Source organism: Scatophagus argus, chromosome 3 (genome assembly GCF_020382885.2).
Source record: "Scatophagus argus isolate fScaArg1 chromosome 3, fScaArg1.pri, whole genome shotgun sequence".
Taxonomy (NCBI): Eukaryota; Metazoa; Chordata; class Actinopteri; family Scatophagidae; genus Scatophagus; species Scatophagus argus.
Window position 1 is genome coordinate 25,015,842 of NC_058495.1, and position 27,408 is coordinate 25,043,249.

The 27,408-nt window shown below is 42.1% G+C and overlaps 2 protein-coding genes across 6 annotated transcripts; one reads left to right on the forward strand and one right to left on the reverse strand.

The window, feature by feature from the left end:
* The first annotated feature begins 833 nt into the window (after positions 1 to 833).
* On the forward strand, positions 834 to 7,665 carry tomm34 (translocase of outer mitochondrial membrane 34). 4 transcript variants are annotated; one of them, XM_046384996.1, is made up of 8 exons: positions 834 to 1,173; positions 2,462 to 2,611; positions 3,219 to 3,318; positions 3,511 to 3,663; positions 3,940 to 4,100; positions 4,360 to 4,507; positions 5,035 to 5,161; positions 5,890 to 7,665. In XM_046384996.1, the coding sequence occupies exons 2-8, from the start codon at positions 2,482 to 2,484 to the stop codon at positions 5,989 to 5,991; spliced, it is 921 nt and encodes a 306-aa protein (XP_046240952.1). In that variant the 5' UTR covers positions 834 to 1,173; positions 2,462 to 2,481; the 3' UTR covers positions 5,992 to 7,665. The 4 variants fall into 4 exon arrangements, with proteins under 4 accessions (XP_046240952.1, XP_046240953.1, XP_046240954.1 ...); XM_046384997.1 differs by having other exon boundaries at positions 834 to 1,041; XM_046384998.1 differs by having other exon boundaries at positions 834 to 1,031.
* A 640-nt stretch (positions 7,666 to 8,305) lies between these two features.
* ywhaba (tyrosine 3-monooxygenase/tryptophan 5-monooxygenase activation protein, beta polypeptide a) lies at positions 8,306 to 26,655 on the reverse strand. 2 transcript variants are annotated; one of them, XM_046385001.1, is made up of 8 exons: positions 26,499 to 26,606; positions 22,180 to 22,228; positions 21,194 to 21,353; positions 18,844 to 18,984; positions 14,764 to 14,887; positions 12,502 to 12,665; positions 11,906 to 12,001; positions 8,306 to 11,232 (listed from the first exon to the last, which is right to left on the reverse strand). In XM_046385001.1, exons 3-8 carry the CDS (start codon positions 21,344 to 21,346, stop codon positions 11,176 to 11,178), a joined length of 735 nt encoding a protein of 244 aa, XP_046240957.1. In that variant the 5' UTR covers positions 21,347 to 21,353; positions 22,180 to 22,228; positions 26,499 to 26,606; the 3' UTR covers positions 8,306 to 11,175. The 2 variants fall into 2 exon arrangements, with proteins under 2 accessions (XP_046240957.1, XP_046240956.1); XM_046385000.1 differs by lacking the exon at positions 22,180 to 22,228 and having other exon boundaries at positions 26,499 to 26,655.
* Between the last annotated feature and the right edge of the window lie 753 nt (positions 26,656 to 27,408).

Below are 27,408 nucleotides of genomic sequence, written 5' to 3' on the forward strand. Positions count from 1 at the left end.
CAGTTTTACTACAGTCAGACACTTTCCCCAATTTAATAAAAGACATAAAAGATCAGGAGAGAAGATTAATCAATTCCTAAATAAATAAAAGCTGACGAAAACGGAAGGTTTTTGTTTTAGATCGGAAAGAACAAACTGTAACAACCCGAGATTTGCGTCACCTTGCGCTTCTCTAAAATAGAAACTGAGCAACTGAGCAACGCTTCCTGCAGTGAGACGTTCAAAGATATGGGAAATAGTGGGACTCACTACTTCTTCCAGTATCGTGTTCTTGTTATTGAGTTTTAAAAACACCAACCAGCAGGCTAAGTCATAAAGAATAAAGTGTGTTTTGTTTATTTTTGCCAATTTGCAGCACGGACTATTAAAAATTCTGATAACTACTTTGCACATTTATCTAAGGCCTGCACTCAAGTAAAGGTACAATAATTTAAATTTCCTCCCAAGTGCACTGGGAAATACAATAGTATATTTGTGTCACCTCATTTCTCTGACAACTATGGCTAATTTACAGACTTTAATCTGAAAAGTAATTCCTTATTCTGTAGAGGTGGATTAGCGGCTCCCGAGGAAGGCTGGACTTCTTAAACATAAAGGGAGAGAGCTCCGCCACACTCACCAAGTTGGTCATAAATCATGACTGAGAGGGATTATATGTGTATGAGTCAATAAATTGTCTTTTTTTGCAGTGAATTCTTGTCTTTTAACTAAAGGCCGTAAATAATTCCTTCACCACAGAGCACTGCCGTCTCTCTCATCAGAGATGGGTTATTCAATGTGGTCACCAGAGGGAGCACTGCGCTCAATCACCTAAGTTATACAATTCCCGAAGCATGTGAACGCAGCGCGACAAAGAAGCGAAACCGATACAGCACTGCAGCCCTTCCATGTGAATCCCCCTCCGCACCCCTCAGCAAGCAAAGAAGTTACGAGAGCAAGCTGGCAAGTTCCCTACGTTAGCTCCAACCGTACGTGAACTCCGCACCGGGCTGAGGGAAGCCGCGTGGGACTGAACCACCAGGAGAAAACAAGTATAGTAATGTCAGTATTTATAACGTACACAAGGGGGTACAGATAGTTTTAGGTACCAGAAGTCGTTTCAGTCTCGTCATTTTTTTGTTGTGAAGAGGAGGACATCCTTACTGCGTCGCCATTTCTTAGAACCGGCAGCCGGTAAGAAGTGTGAGCTTCACGTTCTTAGCGTAGCTACCGGTGACGGTGTGGTTAGCTTGCTAAGTAAAACGGCACTCGAACGCCTCTTAGCTAGCAGGCTAACTTAGCAGTTGCCGGCAATCAACAAAAGAGTGCAATAGTGAAGGTAGTTAAAACCAAAGACAACTTGGAGGCATAGTTCAGGTGTACCTGCTCTTAAAGTGAGCCTTTAGTGCAAGTTTCGGCTAACTGCCAAAAAAGATAGTGCGCTTTAGCAGCTATTAGCATCCAGGCTGCTACACAGCTAGTTAGTTACGGCAACATGTTTTGGATAAGCAGGCGGTACAGTGTGAAGGTAAACTAGGATTAAATTGATCCAGTACTAATGCTGGTGAGTAATATGGATCCACATTGGTCGATACAAATTAAGTCGCTGTGTTATACTGACAGCTGCGAGTTTTTTTGGGTTCATCTTGATAAAACTAATGCAGTTTAAATATTAAAAAACTGTCAGTGGCACAAAGTACAGTATTCTAAAAATCATGCAGCCTTTAGCCAGGGGTACCTAATAATCTGACTGTTAAATGGACCCGAGGTGGATCAGGAATCCAGGTTGTTGATTTGGTTGAGCAGGTGTAGGTTCATTGTGTACCTCATTGCACAACATTTCCGTCTGTACATAACCTGTGGCCTGTCGGTAACATGGCAGCTAATGCACTTTGCCACATCATGAAGCAGGTAGCTAGGGTTTTTTTAAAGAACAAAACATACTCAAACATGTTTATTGCACCTAAAAAACAGTCTACATACAGTGAAAAGACATCTCAGCAGTGAAGGACATATATTCAGGTGTCTACTGGCCAAAACAAACAAAATTAGAATTTATTTAATCTTAGTCATGGTCCACAATCTACTTTGTGATGTTCTTCATGCTGCTAGCTGCAACTCACCTTGCATTATTTATAATACATCATCCGAGGAAGAAGAAGGTGAAGTAATGGGCCCAGTGAGCAGAGCTCGGGGTGTGTTTAGGTAGCACAGATCTGCGAGTCAGTGAGGTAATGTGAAGTTTGGAAACGGAAGTGAGAATCATTAAATACCACAATCTCTACGCTTTGCCTGAAAAGCAGATTGTGGACACTTTCTAGTTATTTAAAACTGCTCCTCTCTCTTCACGTAGAGGCAGCGTGACATGCGTCTCGTCTTTAGTGTAGACGAGGTATACTAAGTTTCCTCTGGGAAATCTCTCCATCTGTTTGGCATTGTCACCAGTTTTTGTTACCAGGTAACCGGTGCTTTATCCTTTCAGATACCAGTTAAGAAGAAGAAATGCCTCAGAAGCAAAAGTCAAAGTCCTGGCTGGAGCTGAAACAAGCTGGAAACGAATGTTTCAAGAAGGGCCAGTATGGAGAGGCCACCAGTCTTTACAGCCAGGCAATCAAAGAGCTGGAGAAGTCCGGTAAGTGTTACTATGATATGACCTGTGGATTCGTACAGTGCACTTCTAAAAATAATGAGTATAATAATGGTAAACCGTGTCTGATTACCCTGAGAGCAGCACAGAAGTTTCATCAATCACACAGCGGAACAAGCCTTCAGTAATTTTTCATATCCACCTGAACAGTGCCTGGAGCCACAGCACTTGTACAGGAGGTGCTAGGCCGATGAACCGTGGCGTTAAAGAAAAGGCCGTATGTGCACGATAATTACAAATGAATTTAAACTGACAGCGTGTCAGTGCCAGTCAGATCACGTCACAGTGTTTTAAAAAGTGGCTACCACACCGGTTTGTCTGCTGGTAGAACCATGCGCTCAAATGTATTTTTCATGAAGTAACACATGGAAAAACTGAAAATGTTGTTCAGCTTTAATTTGTTTTTTAAATAATTTGTCGTTCCCACCTCTGAGCCGGTGAAGGAAACAGTAACAGGGCTGACAGCGATGTTGAACAATCTGTGTGAAAAGGGCTGAATTGTCTTCTGAATGGACATATCTGAATGATTTTTGACTACATTACATTAAGTTTGCATAAACGTTCCTCATAAAGACCTTTAACTCCTCTCCAGGTAAAAAGAACCCCGAGGAGTTGGCCATTTTGCACTCAAACCGTGCAGCAAGTTACCTGAAAGACGGCAACTGTGCAGAATGTGTGAAAGACTGCAACGTGTGAGTGCTTTCATCTGTAATTTGTAGGTTTCCTTTTAAAAATCATTTTACACCAGGGTACTGGGAGTCTGTCATTCTGCTACGTTTTCATTGTTCTGACTTTTGTGCTTAATGAAAGCTCAGTCTTCCTAACAAGCTAACGTGAAAGAGAGTGTTAACCGACCTGTAAAGCGTCCGTATTTTGCCTCCCAGGTCGCTGGAGTTGTTGCCGTTCAACGTCAAGTCTCTGCTGCGCCGCGCTGCTGCCTACGAAGCTTTGGAGCGTTACAGGCCCGCTTACGTAGACTACAAGACGGCCCTGCAGGTCGACTCCAACATAACGGCTGCTCACGACGGCACCAACAGGTTTGTAGCCTGGCGGAGTGCTGATGGTGTATGTCCTCCGCTCTGATGAAAATATCAGAGAAGATACAGAGATGTAAACTGTGTTGGTCGTGCGTCCAGATTTTATATGCCGACTAAACGATAGATGATGAAAACTGAAAGCTCACAGGATGTTGTATGTTTCCAGGCATCTTTAAATACACTTGAAAGGGCTGAACAATGTGTCGAAGTGTCTATTTTTTCATTCTTTACCCCTTTTCATTAATTTCACCATGTTTTTGCCTTTTCTTTTCTCAGGATGACGAAGGCGCTCACAGAGGCAGACGGCCTGTCATGGAGAGAAAAGCTTCCTCCCATCCCCACCGTTCCTCTGTCTGTTAGAGAGAAGCTAGCACAGAAAGCTGCACAGCCAAACCCGACGCCACAGCAGAACGGCAGCAGACCAGCAGACAAACCTGGTATGATTTACCTTTTCCACGCAGGGGGGGAGAAATTGTGAATTTTAATTGATTACTAACCAGAATTATTTTTGATGGCAGGCTGCACGTCAACATGTTCTCTGATTTCTCTCAATAAGCTGGTTTCTTGTGTGTGTATTTAGGAGCATCATAGTTTTAAAGGCACATTCAGGTGTAAATCCACGCCCACTTTGACCTTTATTTTCTCCTTCTGTCTTCCCTTTCGCCTTCGTTTGGGGTTTGTTTCTCCTCTCGTCAGCTCCCAGCGATGCGGACATAAAGAAAGGCCAAGTCCTGAAGGAAGAAGGCAACGCCCTGGTGAAGAAAGGAGAGCACAAGAAGGCCATAGAGAAGTACAGCCAGAGTCTGAAACACAACCCCACCGAGGTCACGACCTACACCAACCGGTGCGTCACACCTCTGATCATACATCCACACTCTGATCCCTTTTGATGGCCTGAAGAATGACGGTGAAGCTGTTGATCGGACATGCGTTTGAGTTGTGCTTTTTTTAACATTTTAACCAACATCTGCCAGCCAATCAGAATGTCCTGTGGACATAAATGTGTCAGAGTTAGGTAACTGCAATAATTAAACAGTGGATTTAAAAACAATCTAATTTAAAATAAATATGCAGTGTTTACTTTCAGGGTGAAAATTCTGTTAAAGTTTTTAGACAATCGTGTAGCAGCTGAACGTATTGTTTATGCAACGAATCCATTCAGATTAAAACCTTCCCAAAGGTGACCAGGGCAGTGTTCACACAGGATCATATCTTATTTACTCCAAAATGTTTGTACATTGTTATGACTGTACCAGTCACTTTGCATAATAACTGAGTTTTTTGGGTGAACAGTCAAAACAGAGAGAAGGATTTTTCTGTCGAATTTCCTTTCCACGAGCCCTCTGATTCAGTGTGTGTTCGTGTTCTCAGGGCGCTGTGTTACCTGTCAGTGAAGCAGTACAGAGATGCTGTCCGAGACTGCGACGAGGCTCTGATGATCGACAGCAGCAACATCAAGGCTCTCTACAGGAGGGCGCAGGCTCACAAGGAGCTCAAGGTGAGCACGGCGCGATCAGACGTTAAGGTTCAGAAGTGTCTGTCTGGAGGATTTCCAGTTTCCCGATTGATTGGCGATGTTTCCTCTGGCTCCTGCTTGGTGTTGCACACACACACACACACACACGAGGGAAATGCTGAAGTCAGCACTCGCAGCTTTTACAGTTAAACCGCTGACTCAGTGTTTGGAGGTTTGAGTTGCGTCAAGAAAAGAAAGAAAAAGAACCCCGTCTGCGATGACCTTTGTGCTGCGTCATGTTTCAGTCAGTAGACACAGAAAGTGAAGCCAATTTCCACCTGATTTTAACACTCGTGTTTTTTGTATCTGGCTCAGGAAAAAACATCTTTGTTAACGCACGCGTCTCAGTAGTGATTTAATGAGGGTATAAATTCAGCGTTTATCTGCAGTAAATGCGTCTGTGGACTGGTGGTTTGAAACAGCAAACCACCAGTCCACAGATGCATGGCACAGCACAGGAGGGTCGAGCCATGAACGCACTAAAGCAGGTGGATTTTCCCGTAATAGTGTTATTCATTAATGTGAACCTTTACTTCTGATTTTATCGGAGAATGAATCGTAAAGCACGACCCTGATCCGCGTGAAGAAGATAAATTACTCAGGGACCCACAGCTGACTAATCGTTTTAAGTCTTCTTCAGGGGTGAATAAAGAGCACACGTGGTACAAACACCCTCAACCTGCTGATTCACTGTCACTCTCTCGCTGCAGGACACCAAAGCCTGTGTGGACGACCTGAACAACCTGCTCAAAGTGGAACCAAAGAACACGGCCGCCCTGAAGCTGCTGCAGGAGGTGCAGAAGAAGAAGTGATGACACACCAGGATGTGTCACTGCGCTGCCTGCAGAAAGGAGGGAAGACGAGTCTCGCCGTGTTCTCAGAAGAGCTAAGGGCTGAGCAGTGACACGATTGGACCGCTTTAACTCAAAGACTGACCCTGTGTTTACCAAAAGCTCCTTCGCACTGACCGCGTGTTTGACCCGTTTACTCGCCTCGCAGCAAACACGAGCTCGGTCTCGAGACGCTTGTGGAAAACGCAGCACAGGTTGGCGAGAACTGATGGCGTGTCGGCAAGAACGTTGGTGCTTCACCAGTTTTATTGTCACCCGTCAGTTTTAAGCCACTGAGTATTTATGGATGTTTAACAGATGCAACGCGTCATAATTCTAACCAAGAATAAGCTTTTACCATCACCTTTTGGCAAAGTGAAGTTCGGCAGTTGGAGCTCCTGTCGGACACTAAAACTTGTTAATTTGTTGGAGGCTGGAATTTGCTGTTCTTGTACTATAAAAAATACTCCTGATTAGAGCTGCAGCTAGTGATTGCTTCCAACTACTTAATTGTTCTGTAAAATGTCAAACATCTGCCGCTCACCTTGGCAGGTAAGAGAAACCCACACACCTGATTTGCATTACAGTGAAGCAAATGGAAATGGGATGGCGTGAAAGACATTCAGCCTGTTGTTGTGGCTCGTTTAACGGAGGGCGAGGTAAATGCAGTAATCGTCGCAGCTCCACTCCGACTGTTAAAATTAGAAGGAAGTATAAGTATGTATTGAAGGCAGCCTGGCTGTGTAAACACTGGTGATGGTAACAGTTTATTCTGGATCAGAGTTAAAGTTAACAGCCATTATTCACATAATGTTTGTCACTCAGGTAGTTTTATTTATCTCATGTTTGGTTTTCTGAGGCTTGGAGTTTGTGTTTTGCCGTGTTCACATCATATGGAAGAGACTCAAGAGGTTATCATGAGACTCCCACGTTTTCCATGTCAATGGTGTGTTACAGTTAACAACAACCCCTATGAGTGGCAGTATAGCATGATATACATGAATCCACATTTCCTCTGCTTTTCCTGGTTGATTTTGGCGTTTCCTCAGTTGTAGTGTAGACTTCAGACTTGACGTCAAGTCTTGAAGCTTTGGTCACAAGTACTCATGTCCAGAACCTGTTCCATACAGCGTGATGTTTTCTCCTCATCTTTTCAGCCTCGTTTCACATCTGAATTGTATCCGTCACTACGCTGAAGACTTCTGTTTGCTTACATCTTTTAGGATCATAGCATCAGTTTGCTTTTGTTTCCTCCATTTGAAAGGCAAATTACACGAACCAAGTCAAACTGTCCTCAAACGGGTCATCCTGAACAAAGTGCCGTCTCAATGCCTGATCATGTTTCCTTTGTTTCTTTGTACTGTTGTGAAATCAATCATCTTGCTGTAGCTTGGAAAGTCTCCATCTTGCCTGAAGTGCCTGTCTTCATTTTCCATCTGCTCCTCTGGATTAGAATAACTACAATGCGCAAAATCACACCTTCACATGCGTTTAACACAAGGAACGACTGTAAAATACAGCTCGACGTCTTCGTGTTCGCACAGTCAAGCCAAGAAGCTGCACAGCGCGACCGCAGCCTCACGCTCATGGAATCTGATCGTTTGTTTTTGTCAACTCACTTCTGTTTGAACTGCAAATAAACACACCTGAAGTAAACAGTCCTTTTTTAACATCTTGGAAACAAAAGGTTTAAATTTTGTGAAATGTGTTCATTTGCCTTCTGGTGGTAGAAGAGAGGATCAGTAACACTCGTGTCTGTTTGGTTAACACGATGCTAACTTAGCTTAGCATAGAGACTAGAAAGTAGTGAGTCTGATTCAGTCTAAACAGTACTACAGTCGAGTCTCAGCATCAAGTTTTCCCCCCCAAAAGTGAAAACACCTTGATTGCCCCCTGGTGGAATGGGTTATTAAAATAAATAAATAAATAAATAAAACGGCGTTCAACCCATGTCTTATCCCGAAAACGAAAGGAACAACCGTTAAGAGCACAGAGCCGTCTTCCTTCCGTGAAAACCAACTGAGAATAAAAATTTGCATCCTGCCGTATTTGCACGAAGCAGTTTGGAAATTATGAAGAACACGACGGTCTTCTCTTATCCTGCTGAACATTTGCATTTCTGTTCACACTGGGAAGGAGGTGTGAGGCCTTTTGGAAAACTCATCGACACATCTGTTGTGTTTTCAGGTATCGTTTTCTGTTCTTTCGGCACTTCCAGGTTGCCACGCGTCTTCAAATCAGGAAACTCCATGAGGCATTAACAGGCTAGAGGTGACAATAAACAGAACAGGCCTGATTCTGAACTGATAAAACCTTTATTTCATTTTAAATTGTCTTTTACATTTTGTCCCGTTTATAACACGTAAGGTGAAACTAGAGTTGGATTTTTTTTATTTGTTTTTTTAAAAGACATACACAAATCTAGTATTACGTCAATAACCAGGTGAGAGGGGAAGGTGCTGAAGGGATTTTTTTTGGTCATTTTCTTGTTTTTATTGGTGTTCTTAAGCTAAGTCTAAATTTTCACAACCACATGGCGCTAAGCAATAAAACCGTCACAGAAGCAAACCTTTTTTTTTGTTGTTTTTTTTTTTTTTTAGGGGTAATTTTTTTTCCTTTTTATTTTAAGCAGAATACTGGTCAGTAAAAACAAAATGATTTGAGATACCAGATATACAGACAGGCTCGGTGCCACATTCACTACTGCATGGGATCATTTTTTTCCTTAGAAAGCGTAGAATAACTGCCTTTTTGTTCAGCTAACGAGAAAAAGAGCGGCAGGGAGGATTTTTTTTTTACCTTTTAAACTTCAGTGCATGAAAACATTTGTCCTCAGCAAATGGAAAAAAAAACCCCAAAACATTGAGACACATGACTTTTCTACACCTACAGAGTGGAATGTCGAGATGGTTAATGACAAGGTTATTGTGACACTGAGTGGAGAGGGAAGAATTTTTTACTCGACTATCTATTATTTTTTGAAGACAAAGAGGGCCTTCAGTCACACTCTCAGTACTGCATTCTGGTCAGCTGATATTTCTTAAAATCTGGGACCAAAAAGAGGTTGGGGATTTGAACTGCATTTGAACAAAATAGCATTTTGCCATTTAGAGAAACCAACATGGAGCCTAATTTTTGCCAGTTCAATTGAATGTCCTGTGAAAGATCAGACCTGAACGTGAGCTGGGAAAAGGTACCGTTGACTGCTGAGTGTTTCCAAAATGCAGCCGAAAGGTCGACAGAGAACTAAGAGGTCGACTGGAGAGGTGCGTTTACGAACTCTAGTCTGAAAACTTTAGCCGTGATCCAAACTACAGGTTCTCGTTTCCACAAACGGATTATTGGCTGATTGGCTGCTGGGAGATTTGACTCCTGCAAAGCACCTGCCTGCGGTGACACTTAAAAAATCACGACTTCCTTGTCTTTTTTCCAATTTGAAATTTAACAGCTGAGCAAGTCAGCTGGGTTTGACCTGAATTGTTGGGGTTGGTTTCTTGCAGTTGTTACTCAAAGTCTAAAGTCGTAGTTCAAAGCTCCAGAAACTCGATTTTAGTTTTTTTTTAGGTCGTTTTCAAGGCCAACAATTAACTTTTGTGGCTCAACTTTTGTTTTCAAAGCAGTCAGCCAATCAAGATTAAAGATCAACATTGCTGCCACAACTGCTGTTCATAATTGGGAGATGAGGAAGCAGGAAGTTTAAGTGTCCATCCACAGAGCACAAAACTCCCCACTCGATGTTTGCAGTACATTTACATGGTGATGGCATGCATTTTTTTCCTAGTCTTTAGTCAGTACAAGCAGTTAAGGGGCATAAAGAGGGGGGAGGGAGGGGAGGAAGTACCAAACAAAATGCCAAAGCATAAAACAGCAGCTGACTGTAACGGCTTTAAGGTTTTCATTGCAAGCAGGTGTTAACGAACAACATCAACAAACCGTTTTGTTTTCCAAAAGACAGATTTACAGTTAAGCTCTAAAAATGTTTTACAATTTTACAGTTTTCAAAAACCGGAAAGGAGAGTTTGATTTGTTATCCACACACACAGAAAGAGAGAAAAGCAATCGCGAAATGGAACATGTTGAGGGAACACGTTTAGGGACAGCCGGTCGACAGCACCTGGACAGGAAGTGGGGCCGAGGAAGCAGGCAGGTCCCGTTTGTTGTGACAAGGTCCAAAATTTTCTTAAACATTGAGATGGAATGTTTTCATTTTTAATAACGTGTCAAATCAGTTTTTTTAGCTCCGAACTGGAAATGTGCAGAATGGTGTCAAATAAAACTCGGCGTCAGAGTTAAAAACAATAAAAACTGTAAGTGTTTGATTACACAGCAGGTAAAACGCTTTTGCTTTTAGATTTGTCAGTGTCACAATACAGCCTTGTAGGAGGACCCTTCTGTATAAACCTCAGCAGAATTGCACTGATGTCCAAACTCCCAGCTGAATATTGTTTTTTTGTTTTTCTTTTTTTTGCCATCGAATGAGGATCTGGTGGCGGGTGGAGGAAAAACTAAACATCACAGTGTTTGTTGAAAATAAACGGACAGTTTAATTATCTTTTGTTTTGTTTAAAGTGGAATAAAACCAGCCATTTGCCAGTACACTAAGAAAAGCCAAAACAGAAGGGATGGACAACTATATAAGTGCATTAACTCGCTAGAGAGAGGAGGGTGAGAGAACGTACTGAGATGTTAGGAAGGAGGGAAGAGGAACGAGGGAAGAACGGAAGGAATGGTGAAGATTAAATGAGGAGGGTTAAATAAAAAAAAAAATAAAAAATGGGGGAATGTAGGCTCTGAAAGACGTTAATTTAATTTGGGGTTTCAGATTAAAAACCCTCCCTGCGTGCTATAAGACTAGACTGGCCAGTGGGTTTAGTCTGCTGGCCTGCCTCGGAGTGCCAAGATCAAGGGAGGGCTGGAGGAGGGCTGGAGGGATCGTGATGGAGTAGTTTCTCTGGTTTCCCCCTCCCTCGTTCGTGAAGGTCAGGTACTATTCATGCTGTTGGTTATACAGAAGGGAAGTCGGGAGGCTGGGCTCGAAAAAGTGGGACGAGGGAATGAACGGGCTGTTTATGTGTACGGAGAGAGGAAGAAGAGAAGAAAGAGGAAGAAAGATAAAAGGAGGAGGAGGAGGAAGAGAGTGGGGATGGGTTAACAGTGAAGTGCGCTCTAGTTCTCTCCATCGCCGGTTTCGCCCTCGTCACCCTGGTTTTCTGATGTCCACAGCTGCAAGAAAAGAGAAGAAATCTCTTTTGGTCATCCTGCCGCTGTGAACAACGTGACAACTTTGACGTGATTCACTTTATCCTAAAGCAAGCAAAAATTAAGTCGCTTAAAAAGTCCCACGAAAAGACCAAAACCAACAATGAACCGATCTACCAGAAAGCATCGTCTTTAATAAACTTTATATTTGAGACTTTTTTTCTTTTTTTGATTTTAAAGATTTACATCTTCAGTAGGAGCAGCTGAAACGGAGAGCCGCAGACAGGAAATGAGAAGGTGCTCAGAGGCAGGGCAACATGATGTTGGTTTTCGTCTTTCCAGGGGATTTCATGGCAATAAGAACTCAGACTTGATGTAATTTGATTTGAATCTACACAGCAGTTTTACACGAAACAAGTTTCCTGACAGTGAAACAAACCAGAAAGATGACAAAATGTTTCGATTTTGTTAAATTTCTCACATTCTAAATGAACATGACTGTGGGAAGGTTTGAAACATGTTTCAGACTTGAGGGTTAAAATCTCCGACACTAACAGATGCTTTGTGGTGATATTTTCACTTACTGTCTCTCACTCCAGTTTTGCTCTGAATGTTTCTGCTAACGTGCTTGTACAAGTAAGTCTGAGTGGCTTCACTCTTGACTGATACCACTTTAAAAGCTTCTTCATCTACTCACAGTCAGGTTGTCCCTTAGTAGCTGCATGATCAGCGTGCTGTCTTTGTACGAGTCCTCGTTCAAGGTGTCGAGCTCGGCGATCGCCTCGTCGAAGGCCTGCGGGGAGAAGCGGAGTATTAGTAAGTCTCATTAATAAGTCTCATTTCTGTGCGTGCTCGTTTGTGTTTTGTCTTTTTTGAGCCATAATTAAATTACCCTTGTTGTTTGTTCAGGATTCCTGTTTAGAGCTTTCATTTCAGTGTACTTGACTTTTGTTACTCCTCATGACTCGAGTGGTTCTGTCAGGCAGCAACAGTCCACTTTCACTTAGAGAGAGCCTGCACGTTCGAACTACGCCTTTTTCAAATAGGCCACAAGTCACTGGGGACTTCTGAGTCTCACGGCTTTAATTCATGACAATCGGCAGTCGGATGCCCGAGGACTACAGATCTGCCAGGAGCAGGAGCTCAGCAGCTGCTAAGACAGTACTCCATCTTGACTGTCAACTGGCTGACTGCTCTGTGGAGGAGGGACCACCTGTCCATAACCTGTATTACCATAACACATTCATATTCAGCACTCAGCAAGCATGAATGAATGAACTTCTATGCACCCACCTGCTTGGCCAGAGAGCAGGCCTGCTCAGGCGAGTTGAGGATTTCGTAGTAGAAGACGGAGAAGTTGAGGGCCAGGCCCAGCCGGATGGGGTGTGTTGGCTGCATGTCCTTCTTGCTGATGTTGAAGGCGTCCTGGTAAGCCTGCTGAGAGTTCTCCACCGTGTCTATTCGACCAAGAGGAACATAAGTTACTTTCATTTTGCTACGCCCTGAGACCCTGAGCATCTCCATGACACGTTACATGATGTCTTCACAAGAGGACACCACCGACTGAAATGCAGCGAATGTTGTCCTCTAACAGCTGCAGCCAACTACAAGAGTCTGCAGCGGCAGTGGCAGCTTTGAGCTAAAGGTTAACATTAGCATGAATGTTTACAAAGTTACATCGCAATCGAGAACTGCAACGATTGGTCGATTAATTGATTAGTTGAGTCATTTTTCAGGCAGAAATGCCATCTGCTTGTTCTAGCTTCTGGAATGGAAGAATCTGCTGCTCTTCTTCATCGTTTTTGACGGTAAATGAAGTGTTGTTGGGTTCAGAACTGATGGGTGGACAAAAGAAGCAACTTGATCTCTGAGAAACTGATGAGCATTTTTTTTTTTTACACATTTTGAAATTTTATTGAATAAACGATTATTATAATAATTGACAGACTACATGATAATGAAAATAATTGTTGTAGCACATATTGGTAGTTGGAGTCCTATTATTTGTTGAGATACTTCACTGTGGACTTAAGTGATGGACCGACTGACCTGCAACAGAGGCCTGTTGCTAAGTCTGGCTAAAAAAGAAGAAAGAAAGAAATCCAATCCAAAAACAGACCCAGTGTTACCTAAATGTTAGATGCAAATTGACTGTACAAAAGCTTTGCTTAAGGACAACCTGCACGTCAGAGTCAACCTGCCATCAGGAAACAAAGCAGAAACAAGCAGGCCTTCGCCAACTTTGTCACCATCTAGTGACAACTTCCTATACAATGGCTGCTTTGGCTTATTGCCATGACAATCCGAGTCAGATGATTGATGACCATGGCAACAAACCATTAATAAGTTACTGTCTCTTGGCAACACACTGGATGAGTCTGTCTCACCACTGACAACAGGGGTTTCAGCAAAAGGATAAAAATAGACAACAAAAGAACTGGATAATGAAATGATTGGTTCTCTGATTTGTGCCTGACCTTTCAAAGGTGTGACGAGCACAGCTGAACGATATGCAAAAGTGATGATGATGTGATTTTTGCTGGGTCTGTACCGAACATCATTCTTCATTTGCAAAATGGTATGTTGTGACCCATTTTGCATTGATCAAAACATTACAGCTTCTGCCATTTTGGTACTGCACTTTGGCATATTTCAATAATATTTTGATAAACTGTTCAGTCCTAGTGACAATTAATATTTAAATAACAGCCGCCTCACTGTGAGCGACTTGTAAAAGCTTGGTATGACGAATGTGCATGACTCACATCATGCCTCATGTGTCGTGTGTCCTCTAACCCCTCTCAGTCTCTCTACTGGAGGGGAGAAACATGCCGAGAAATACTTTTCAATCAGTTCTTCATTTCCTCTACCATCTGCAAAAATGATAAAAAGCTGCATTTCTCTCAGCTTGTGCCTTAAAGCAGTCTTGGCAATAAAATGTTGATTGGAGGCAGCTATAGATGGACCATCTTCTCAGTTTAGTTTACAGTAATTAAACTCAATTTTAATACAATATTTACAGATGCTTTAAGAAAACACCATCAAGTCCAACATGTGGTTTAGGAAACAAGTCTTGTGTCCCAGATTTCCATGGTATTTTTGGAGAATTCTTTCACTGATGACAGTTGGTACAGACTCTGTCGCAGCATCAGTAGATTCAGCTTTGAGCAATAAAACGATTCGTTTACTGCAGGAGATGAAAAGGTTTACTAAGGTCTGTTTATTAAAAAGGAATATTTACTCTGAGCGAAACAGCAAACAGCAACTGACTTTTGTTTGCGCAATAAAGAGGACACCCTGGTTACACACTGACTAACTAGGTGGGCCAGGAAACCCCCCCCCCTTTACTGGGTCCAACCACCCACTCTGCTCAGCTGTCCATGAGCAGGACGCTGAATCCCACTGAGCTCTGCTGCACTGTACCTCAACTGGAGCTCGACTGAGTATCCTAAATAATAATGATGAGTACCTGTAACTATATCCAGCTGCTTCTTTCCCTGATGAATTAAAGTGAAATAAGATTATGATTTTTAATAGCTACACCCTGATACTCACCCTTCTTTGAGTCTCCAGAGGCCACCTCTGACAGGTATCTGTAGTAGTCTCCTTTCATTTTGAGGTAGAACACCTTGCTCTCCGCCTGAGTTGCTTTGGGAATGAGGAAATCGCTGAGCAGATTCTGAAACAAACAAACAGAAGGGTTTATAAACGAGTAAAAAAACAACCCTGAGGATTCTGTATTTATTCAGCAATGACAGAGTATAACTTGAGAATAACTTGATTACACATTGTTGTACTAATACATCTTTGCAATTGAGTATATCCTTAAATTCTGTCAATGACCCATCCTTTAAGAGTGTGTGTGTGTGCGTGTGTGTTCTGAGGTAAAGTATTGATGCGTTTCAGTCTCCACAGAAAAGGCAGTCTTCTGGCAGCCACTTAAAGCACATTTAGGCTGCCAGGATGCTTCCTCAGAAGTCCTTGTCAGATGGTTCAATAGCTTTGGAAATCCTCTCCCCCCAAACCTTTCTTGATTAAAGGCCCGACCATTTCTGTACCTTTCTGAAACCAACAATCCAATATTCAAGTCCAGTTAATGTGAAGTTGGACGTACATTAAGGCCAGATTCTTCTGGTGCGCTCTAGTCCCTTGCAGTGTGGGACCAATCACAGCTTGGCCAGCAGAGTGGAGGTCACAAAGGAGCCATGCTTTGACCCATTTCTTTTCATGTCCACACCATGACTGCAACACCATGAATATGCTCCAATTGGAGACCGACTGAAAATGTGTGCCGTTCGCTCCCCTGTTTAAATGATACCACGTCTCTCTTCACTTCGCCTCATAGTGTGGCTGTATGGAACAAGTAACAACACTTCTGATTTCCAGTTTAGTTCAGATCACTTCTTTTCTAGTACAGCCAAGCCTTCTCCATAGCGTCACTGGATTCAGATTAACTGGCAAGTCACGACTTGTACATGAACTTTTACAGTATGGCTGACAAACAGAGCAGCAGATTATTAGCAAAAAAGCTGTTTGTGGGAAATAAAAACTGCTTGTTCACCTTGTTTGACCAGACAACTAGAAAAAATATTATTCTAAACAATGCAGGGGGGAGAATGGGAATACAGCCCCCATTCAAAGAAAACAAATAGGTCATTTCAGTTTTTGTAATTGAAGCCTGTTATGTTTCATGGCACTATCATTTTATGTTCAAGGCTCTGAAATGACATGATCAGTATTTCTACAGTGTTATTCTAGCTGGTTATTAAACTAACATAACGTTACCTTCACCTGTAGGTCTCATGCTTTTAACTTCCGAGTAATTTTAATAAAACACTGCCTACTTGTGATGGACGGATGGATGGATGGATGGATGGATGGATGGATCCCAGAAATAACAGACACTTGGGTTTGGTTACATGACAACACTTGTGGTGAGATCATCAACCTTTATCATCTGTCACTGATTTGACAAAGTAATACTGCGGTGGCTCTGCCTCTGATATCTCCGGTTGTTTTGGACCAGTGCTTCTCAGCCCTGGATTGGATTGTGACCCATTAAAATGAAGCATCATCCACCTCTGACCCCTCATCACAGGCGATGGCCACAGAGGAGGATGGGATTTGTGAGCAGCTCTATGAGAGCCTCAGCTGAAGATCTGTTATAAGCTGAAGAGGTATAAGTGCTCTGTATTCTGCAAGCAAAGCAACAAAAGCAAAACTTGAAAATAACCAAATCTAAATTTAAAACAATGTTAGTTCATCAGACTCCCTTGACTTGACACCTAAAAAAATGTGACAGGAGCAGTACATACCCAGGAACTGCTTAGGGTTCTCTCTGTCGGCACTGACCCACAGGTTAGGGAACCACTGTTGGCATGGTAGACGATGTTGTAAATCAGTGAGCAGTGCTGACTCATGCCAGTTTGCCACAGTTAATGTCTCCAAGCACCTTTATTTGTCAGCCCTTATTCACTGGATTATGCAAAAACAAATTCCTGTCTGGTTGTTTAATCCACTAACAATTAATTTTCCAGAATATCTGATAATATTGACTTGAAGACAACTATCCCTTTTGGCAAGCTGATTCAGAGACATATTTTCTCTACTGTTAGCACTGCAGTGCTCACTCATCATGACAAAGTAGGCAGTCAGAGGTCTGCTGTGCTGGTAGGCGTGTTAGCCACTGCAGTGCGCTCAACCAAAAGCTGACAAACGCAAGCATCACTCCTGTTGCCATCCAGCAGTCGGCACCAGGTCGTGGGGCGGATTAGCAGTGCAACACCCATTTCTGGTTGCTCCCAAAATCAAGTCTGTAGTGGATAAAGCCAACCATACAAGCTGGTTAGTTTTTAACTGTGACCATTATGAACTGAGACTACAATCTACATCTTCCATTTGTTATTTTGTCAACAAATATATTAAATATGTTCATTGAACTGTCATCATATATTCAAACATTATGAAACACTGTGCACATAAGCACATAATGCAGAAGCTACAAACAATTTCTCCAAAATGGAACAAAAATATATTTTGGCAAAGATAACAAATTTGCTGTTCACCTAATGAAATGGTTATATCCTCTAGGACAAAAGTACTGACATATTTTTTTGTCCTGGAGATGCATCAAATCTTTTGCCTTCCAAGCAGCTTCCTGCTGCTTTAAGGACAGCATGTTTCCACCCGGCCTTCCCTCCCTTCATTCCTACAGCACCACATCACTGCAGAGGCTTCCAGTTTGACCTTGAAGATATTATTAGAAGTCTGCTCAGGCACAAAAAAAATTGAGTATGGTTTGACCTTGAGCAATTTCTTTTCTAACCTAGTGAGAACCTGGCATTGTGAGGTTATTCCTGATGACCCAATAAAATAAAAGATCTGAACTGCTGAAAATCTACAAATGTCTGTTTTCCAAAACACAGATTCTACAGAAGCATCTTTGAGCTCCAAAACTGAGCTGCTGAGTGGGACTTTCAGCTCACTCAAGTTGAGTCACGTTCAGGCACAACTGAGCTGTACTTCAGCTGAGGTTCAGTCGATGCTCTTAACTCGAGCAACAGACAATAAACTGTTCAAAACAACTGAATCAAACACAAATGCTTTGAGTTCCTGTGACTGAATCTAAAGCTGTTTGAGTTATGCTTATTTTGGTAACATTATTCACATGCAACACTGTCAACAACCGCTTGTAGACCACCGGTACAAATTCCCCTGCCCAGTTGGTGGAGGAGGTGTGTGTATGTTAATTAGCCATCATCCAGTCATGCATGACCTTGCATAGCTGGCTTCAGCCACTGCATTAGTGGGCTTCAATGCTACATGGCCTAGCTATTGCAAAATACAACCCAGTGTAATTTTTGTTTGGAAGCCCAAAAATTGTGATGTGGTTGATAAATGAGGTGAAAACAGAGGGATTTGTGCAATGGAAGATGGAGGACAATCAAGCAATACAGAAAGTTTGTCACCCAGTGAGGCTGAAGCAAACCACCAAATGCTATGAGTTTTATATACATACTCTTTCCTAAACTCGCTTTTCTGCTTCCCAGTAACATTTTCCTCACTGCATTTCCCAAAGTAAAAACTGGCTCATAATATCTATTATTTATTTAAAAACAGTCCATATATTTTTCCAACGTACAAACAGACAGTTGACACCCCCACCCCCCCCCCCCCACACACACACACACACACACACAGACACCCCAGCAAACTATAGGGGACTTCACATGCCTTGAGGGGCAGCGTAGCCTTTCTAATCACGCACTCTTTTCCCTCTGCACCAAGTGAATACAAAAACTGAAGCAAAGAAACCCAAGTGCACAAAACGGAGGAAAATGCAAGCTTTGTTTGGTACGTCTAAACAGCCGCCAGTGCTGCTGCTAGCAACATTTTACTGTCTCCACGAGTAACACCATGTGACTGTTATTCTTTGCTCAGCCAAGAGGGATCAGCTTCAGTGAGCCTTCTTCCACCATCCCCACCTCTTCCTCCACTGCTCCCTCCTTATACCTTCTGTCCCACTCTTCTTAGTCCTCCCGCCCACCATCACCACCCATCTTGTCTCCTCTCTCTCTCTCTCCATCTTCACACCCCCCCTGCTCCCTGCCTGCCCTCTCCCGTCCATCTCCTTACCAGCACGTCCTGGCAGATTTCTTGGAGTTCAGACTCGATCTTCACACGATATTCACGTGCCATCTGCTGTTTCTTCTCGTTCCCCTCCGTCTTCTGCTCGATGCTGGAGATGACGCGCCAGGATGAACGACGGGCCCCCACCTAACGCCAACCAAAGAACCATTAAAACTGACATAAAAAAAACCCAACTTATACAATTCTAAATCTTATAAACAGCTTAAGTAACACATATTTTAAAAACACATATTTTGAAAATTTATGTCATTTTGCGCAATTTGGTGGGAGCTAGAACAAGCTGTGACATGACACTTTGATCTTTAAGAAATAATTCACAAGAAACCCCAGTTGGTCAGAGGACAGTGCACTAACTAACTAAAAACTTTGAAAGGTTGTGCCCCCCATATCCAAATCAATGTGCTCTACTAAAGCACCTCCTTGGACCTTAAAGACCACTATGATGGATTTTTGTCTGTAGCAACATCATTCCGGTATACAGCCTTGGGGGACCCAGAGTCACAGTTCGGTCATAAACTGGCACAATCAAAATCATGGCTTCCATCAATCAAAAAAGTTCAGGAACGGCAGCGTTCAACTTAATTTGACCCTTGCATTTAGTTTTTTTTCTCTCCCATCATTACAAACATTCCTGATTAAACTCAATGAATACATTTATGCACTGCCTGCTTCTTTATCATGTGATATAAGAGTGGTTCAAGCTATAAGCCCTTTATCCTAACTAAAATACCCACAGACAGACTTGTACCACGTTCCTGGTTGGGTGACTTTGAAACATCTGTATTGAGAGGCTCAATGCTGGCAGATAGCAAATAAGTAAATCTCAGTGATTCATAGAGAAGCAGTGCTGCTGGAAAACCTCAGACTGCTCTCACACAATGTTTGCTTTTGTAGTCAGAATATAAAATCTTGAAGACAAACACAAAAATTATAGTAGCTCACTAAGAGACAGAATAGGCATAAGGTAAAAAGAAACTAAAGGTTTTTAACAGTCACTGTACATGCTATAAGCCAACATCAGGGGACAGCAGATCGTTTTGAAAATGTCTTACAAATCTCTGCCTCATGGTACAACGGCACAATTGCCTTAAAAAAAGGCATTTTAGCAAGTGATGAGCCAAGACAGGATAAGTTATAGCCTACACTCAAACACTGCAGCCTGAGCCTTATGTGCGGTTGCCCCAGACTGCCACAGGAAATGTTTCCATAGAAAAATCTGGCAGTTATTTGAGAAAGAAGAGGCCCAACTTCAGATGTTCCAAGCTGCCACAAATGTTATAACAATAATAATAATTATCTTGAAATTTACCCAAAGTGTTTATTATGGGTGTAACAATATATCATGGTGCAATGTTTGGCATACAAAACTGTGCTAATACACACGATGGAGCTACAAATGGATCACAATATCTAATTTTATCAACAGGCGACATGTGGTGCACAGTGGGAGTGAAAAGGTACATTTTCACATCACTTCGACTGCTGCCGTGCTTCTTCTGTCTGTTTTTTAGTCCACGAACACCCAATGGTCAATTTCTTCTTGTGACATTTATTGTGATGACAAGCAGCAACTAAATATGATCTTTCCTAACTTACCCAGAGCTTCAGTGTCCCTTGATTATCCATCCTACCTAGACCCTGTCCTCTGCTCCTGTGTCTACTCGTTCACAGTGTTTTCCAACTCAGAATAACGACTTCACTCAAAGTGAAACATTAAACTGGATCGTTGCTTCAACCTGTGCTGTCTAGAAACAATCTACTTGTGTCTGCCATTGTTTCCATCTCCGTGGAGATACAGCCAATAAACATGGGGCACAAACGTGACGCACCACCTAGCCCGGGCAGAGTGGGATATCTTAACGAGTCAGAATCTGTCTTTGTAGTGTGTGACTTGATTATGCACACTGAGTGCTGCCAAGTGACAATGCAGCTGGTTATGCAGGGTTTGAACAGTAGGTTACGTTACTGAATGGTATTGAACTAATTAACTAGATCAGTTCAGTTTATTATAGCAGATGTGCTCTGCTGTGGGCATTCTGCACCACATGTATGTTGGTCATCAAACTGTATTCATGCAGCCTCTCAATATTGTTCCATATTGTTAAATCCAACTGAACAGTAGCATTAACCACAGCGCTTTCAACACTCAACTCATGTGAGTCCATACAGTTATTCTTTCCCATTATGAGGACATGAATTATGATATTCTTCAGCTTAATTTTATGAAATAAAATATAAAATTTTAATTTTATGTAAACTGAACAAATTCATGAGTTGAGTGTAGTTACATTCCAAGCATTTTCAGACAACAAAAGCCATTAGGTGGATGCCATACCACGTTCTTGTAAGCAACAGAGAGCAGATTGCGCTCCTCATTGCTGAGCTCCAGGCCCTGCTCTGTCACGGCCTTCATGGCAGCCGCCATGTCGTCATAGCGCTCAGCCTGCTCTGCGAGCTTGGCTTTCTGCACCAGGTCGTTCTTATCCATTTTTAGGCTGTGGGGAGAAGAGCAAGGGATACAAAGACAGTGTTAGTGTTTGAACTTAAGCACTAGGCTCCCCATTTACCAGCTGGAACAGACAAAAAAGAAAGATGTACAGGGATACGACAGAGAACAATAAAAAGACAAATGTGAGAAGTATGGGCGTGCAAGACCTGAGGACCTATATTATGAGTCAACCATGGTGAAGAACGGGAAAGAAACAACGGAAAGGCAAAACTACAAGTGTGGTATAGAGTATTGGACTTGTTAGTGTTACCTTCTTGTGTGTATTTAATACTAAACTGTTAAATTAATCTTTAAACCACAAGCACCGGTTAAGCAAAAGTTAATTAAACTAAATGGAAAATATCATATACAAAAACAGCAACAAAATTTACCATAAAAGATCCATCATATATATAAAATAAATAAATAAATAAAAATTTCAATTCCAGCAAAGTGGCTGCTCCAAGTTTTACTTCATCCCCCCCAGGGCTTTCTACACTCCAGATGAATCTGTAGGTCTAAGTAGGCCACAGCCTCGCCTGCATCTCTTTTATATCTACTCATCACACTAAACTCTCCATAGTTGGCTTTAACCAAATGTAAGCATCCACATTTGCATGTTTAATTCCTTTCAATTATCAATCAACTGCTAAGGAATAAATCAACGCACAATCACATGAAAAATACAATGTTAATGCACCCACACCACAATCTACCCTTTCCCTCACCTCCTACCAGTGTAATGACTTCCCAGTTTAGATGCTTAGTTAGTGAACACCCTTCCACCAGATGGAAATTCAAACACCACCCTCTTGCGTGTCTCAGAAACTTACCTGACCTCTGACCTCCTTGAGGAAGGAGGTGGGTGAGTGTGGGGTTTCCCTACGAAGGGCAGAACAGGTGTGAGCTGTGATAAATACCTGGACAAGTCTGTGGTTTGGCTTTTTGAACTTCTTTTGAAAATGCAACATCATACCGACCAATCATAAATTCCAAAGGAGTCCAAAAATTAGTGGCAGGCTGCTTTAACACCAAATGTATTTTAGGAGTTTATTCAAACCCTTCAACTCAACATTTAGAACTCACATTTGGCAGTTTTTACAGTACCTGGAATTGTCCCTATCAGCTTATTTTTCCCCTTATTGCTCTTTGCAAAACTGCTCAAGCTGTATTATGTTTCATGGGAACTGTGCACAGCACATTTTCAAGTCCTGCCACAACCTCCTTGATTAGACTGAGGTAAAACACAGCCACTACAGGACAGCAATATTTGTTTTAAGCCACTCCTGTGTGGAGTTGGCTCTTTGTGTGAATCATTCTCTTGCTGGGCAATAAATCTCCTAAATTCAGAGTTTCTGCAATAGTCAAAACATCTTCTCTTTTCATCATCACTTCACAGATTGTTTCAGAGTTGCTCACGTCTTCTTGCAGACACAAGGCAAGTAGTTTTTCCTTTTTGAGTCCACCCTCACTCGTGCTCTTTTTACATGGACGGTGAGTTTGTCTTGCATAGACATTACAATATCAAAATGATCAGTTTTATATTTTGAGGTTTTTTTTTTTCCTGGGAAAAACGTGGTTACACGTCATGAAATTTACCTTAATGCCCACCAGATGGCACAGAGGAATGCAATGCTGCATACGAAATTCAAAAGAGTTGGTTGAACTGTAGCAGAGATGGTTTGTGCGGAATCTTTCCCCATGTGAAACACTTCTTAGTCAGGTTAAATGTTCATGTTGGTGAGCTACAGACAATTAAATTCTAAATCAGTAATTAGTTCCAGATAGAGCTGGGCGATCTGGCCAAAAATAACATCACAATCTATTTAATCGCAATAATGACAATAACGACTTTTTTCTCTGTTTTGAAATGCCCTGTAGACTACAGCCAGACTTAAAACATCCTCTGAATTTAGCCAAAAACAGAAATCTGTGTCTGGTTATTTTATCAATTAATTTCTTGACATTCTAAGAAATACATTAAATCAAGATACACTAAAACTGTGATTTAAAAAAAAAAAAAAAAAATCACATATAGAGAATTAAGTCTATATTGTTCAACTTGACCACGCCTTAATTGCACAAAAATCTATTTCCATTCAACTCTCATTTACTTGTTATGGCCGCAGCTGAATATGTAAAAATTTCAGCTGCTTTTTGATAATTAGTGTTGGAAACAAAATAACTATAATTACATACATTACATGTATAATTACATGGTTTTTCATAGCTAATGACAAACCTACATGTAATACACTTTGCTCTTTCAAACTAACAAAATATAGCCTTTAGTTTTTAATAAATATTAAAAATACTGAAGAATAGAGATTTCTGTAAAGAGGACTTCACAAACACTACCTTGTGTTTACTTTCTATGTTATCATCAAGGAGATTCACATTTAGGATAAAAACTCAGCTGCACAAATACGCTAAAAATGCAGTACACACTTTAAGACAAAAGGCAAAAATTATTGACTTGCCCTCGGGATCAATAAAGTATCTAAAACTGAAAAAACATGCATGAAAAATGTATTTTACCTTAAATGTAGTTAAATATTTCATAGTATTACATGAAGCCTTGAATTTAACCACATTTCTCAATATAATTTATTATATTTATCTAATATGATACTGTGTTGCAAACCAAATGGTCAAGTGTGAAGCAACAGCATGAGTGCAGGCATCACCTCTGAATGAAAAAGTGGTAGGGAACAAATTCAAAAGCTTTGTCATCAAATCTGATCCTCTTATGCACCTCCTGTGGTCTGCAGAGTAATTATTGGCCTCTCAGCTGGGTGCACACCAATGGCACATTTCCAGTGCTAATTCAAAGGCTGAACCTTAAAATCAATTGGCTGCCGATGCTGAGCGCAGTTCCATTTGTTTACCGAAAAACAAAATGGTGAGACCATTAGCGTCTATGATCATTAGAAACTCGGACACCTATTTCCTCCATTATCGCAACACCCACTGAGAAGAAACCAGAGGTCCTTCCAAACTCCACCAGTCTGAGAAAAGGGAAATCTGTTTTGTACTGGCTAAATCCCCAGCATCACTCTGTCACCAAAAACAAACTGTTTGGGTCTGTCAAATTAGGCTTTTGAAAATAATTGTTCTGGGCCTTTATCAACATTTTGTAACATGTTACAGACACTATTATCAAATAATCAAGGAAATGATAAGCTGATGATTGTTATTGAAAATGGTCATAAGGTGCAGTCCTACTGTGCTGACAGTTTCTTTTCATTATCTGGAAGAGGTGAAAACAGTTGGTCAACAGTACTTCTGACAAATTGCAATATTTAAAAAAAAAAACAACTAACATTTTGGTGCAACACGGGTCAGTTGCTGTTGTCTGTGTAATTTCAAAGGTCACTATATGTCACACTCTTAACGTTACGATAATGCAACAATAGACAAAAGAAAGCTTTATTTTATTTGGAAACAATTTTGAAACGGCCACTATAATGAGAGATCATTATTAGGGTGGCCGTGGTTCACTGGATTTCACTGCGCTGACATTTAACATTAGCTAAACAATGGCAGTAGTAGTATTTTCATCATTATCACTTTGTCTTTTCGTCTGTAGATGGTTTCAGGTTCACATTATGTAACCATTGTAATAACTAAATTACTATATTTACAAAAAATACATAATTTTATTGACGTGATGGCAACCTGGTCGTTGACGTGTTCTTCCCAGTCACGTTTTTTTAACTGACCAATTAATTTGATGGGCCACAAAATGAGCAGACAGTGAAATATGTACAGTATAAATACCCGAAAAATAATGACGCTTAAAAGAAAAGTTCATCAGAAATTGAATCTTTAGCTCGGATGTTGCATTCCTACAGTGCTGTCATTTCGACAACCGTGTTACGTCTTCGGGACTAGTCTGTTTCATTTTAGCACATATTAGCAATTCGCGTAGCATTTAGCATTGGACACAGTTACATGAACATTAATGGAGCGTCAACCGCCGCAGCGACCTGCATATCGGTAAAGATTGATCGAACTTGACTGCTTCGGTCAGCTACAGCGGTGGCAAACCAACATATTCAACATTGGCTGTTCTCTTGTCCTACCACCTAGCTCGCTGTTAAGGTTAACAGGCTTATGCGCACCGAGTAAAATGAGGAACGCCGTCTTCCACAGCTACCCGCCCGAGATACACTGAACAAAAGCCAGCGCCCCAAGCACCGTCTTGACACGAGGGCTGAAAAAAAATCTAACCTACAGGCCATGAATATCGTGCTTTGGCGTTCAGTCGGCCTGCTAACAGCTACGCCCTCCTTGTCGCATTCCCCTGCGGAATTTTAAGATGGAGAGATAGATTACCGCCAGCTAGCATGCTAACCGAACGTCACAGCACGGCCGCTAGCTTAGCTGCTAAAGGGACCTGACCCAGTTCAATCTGAATGGCGATCCAATATGTGCAGACAGCGAATTGGGAGATGAAATAGCAAGAAGGTCAAGCACGACATTTATTCCGTTTCACGGAGGTCCTGTGTCAGCTCAAAAATATCGAAAGCAAGCGCGTTTTAAAATGCAGTCGCATTTGAGGGGAAACTCCCGGGAAATACGGAGGGTGTGTTAGCATCCATATCGTTTCACTACGCCATGACGGAGCCGAGCTAAAGACATCGCCAGGCACTCCGCCATGTGAATACAGAGGTTAGAGATGGCGGTTGCTCGGCTACAGCAGCGGCTCAATATAAACTTCGCTTTATCCACCGTGCCATGCACTTAGCACAAGCCGCTGAAAATGTCTGTGCTGCTCTTACGACGGCCTGGCCACGGCTGCTAAGCTGTCAAAATGGCCAAACTTGGGTGCCGCTTCTCCCCCCCACACGGTCACCGCGCACCAAGCATGGAATCGACCGTAGTCTAGGCCTTCAAAATCAACAATCTGCAGCACATTCGACAGCACGACGAGCGCATGCAACATCACGGCAGGTGTTTCGCGTGTTAATTTTCGCCATTTGGCCACAAGTATCGGCCTAAATCCTCACACCCAACCCGTAACCACAATAGGCACCCTTCCGCCGCAGAGGCAGGGAATGAGGCCACGGTTGGGGCTGCTGCTCCCCCTGAAATAACCACCTGATCTTGCATATAACACAATAACCGAGTTATATTCAAGTGAACTCACATTTAAAGCGTAATAGGAATCCCGATTTTATTCTCTGAACGATGGGAGTTAATCAAGCCGTCCTCCGCTCGATGCTCAGAGTATTCAGGGCAGTACCACTTCCGCCTGCTCTGACACTTCCGCTTCCTCTAAACCCCACCCCTCCCCCCGCCAGTATCCATGGCGACGGCGCCAGGGGGTTTCCTGAGCATCTTGCGAGGGGCTTTGACGTCAGGAAGGCCATGGCAACCGCTACAGGATGACGTGCGCCGGTCTCCGCAGCAACTGTCTCCACGAGGCCGCTGCTGTCGTATCAGAGTTCACCATCGTGTCAGCTGACACAGCTTTGTGTGGGTTACATGCTGTATACTTTACAACAAACAGGACCACCTACACAACCACGCCAAACCCTGAAAGTCACAGTCCATCAATAATCATTATTTTAATCGTTTCATTTCGTTTTTTAAGTGCTCTTTTATGATTGCAATGTGAATTTTATCACACGAAACAATGAAAGGAATGTCAGAATTTCTGCCTGAAATCTCTCTCATTCATTCATTCGCCATCCTCTTTGCAACAGACATTCAATACTCAATTACTTTGCAGCAGGGTCTCAAACTACAGTCCCAGGGGCCATATTGGTCCAGCCAAATATTTTTAGTCGGTCGAGTAAAGTGACAGTTAGACATCATTTAATGAGTTGGCAATCCTGCAGATTCAGAACGTAAAAAATTGTAAAAACATTCATATTCAACAAATCAAGCAGTGCCTTGCTGAGTATCTTGTCAGCATGATCACTGTTTTAAACTATCAGTTTATTCCTCCAGTTCGACAGTCGACATCAAGTGGTCCCGCGGGAACCCTTCAACCTGGTCAGTGGTTTTGCAGTAAATTCTGAATCATCAGCCTTTTACGTCACCACCGAGAACCG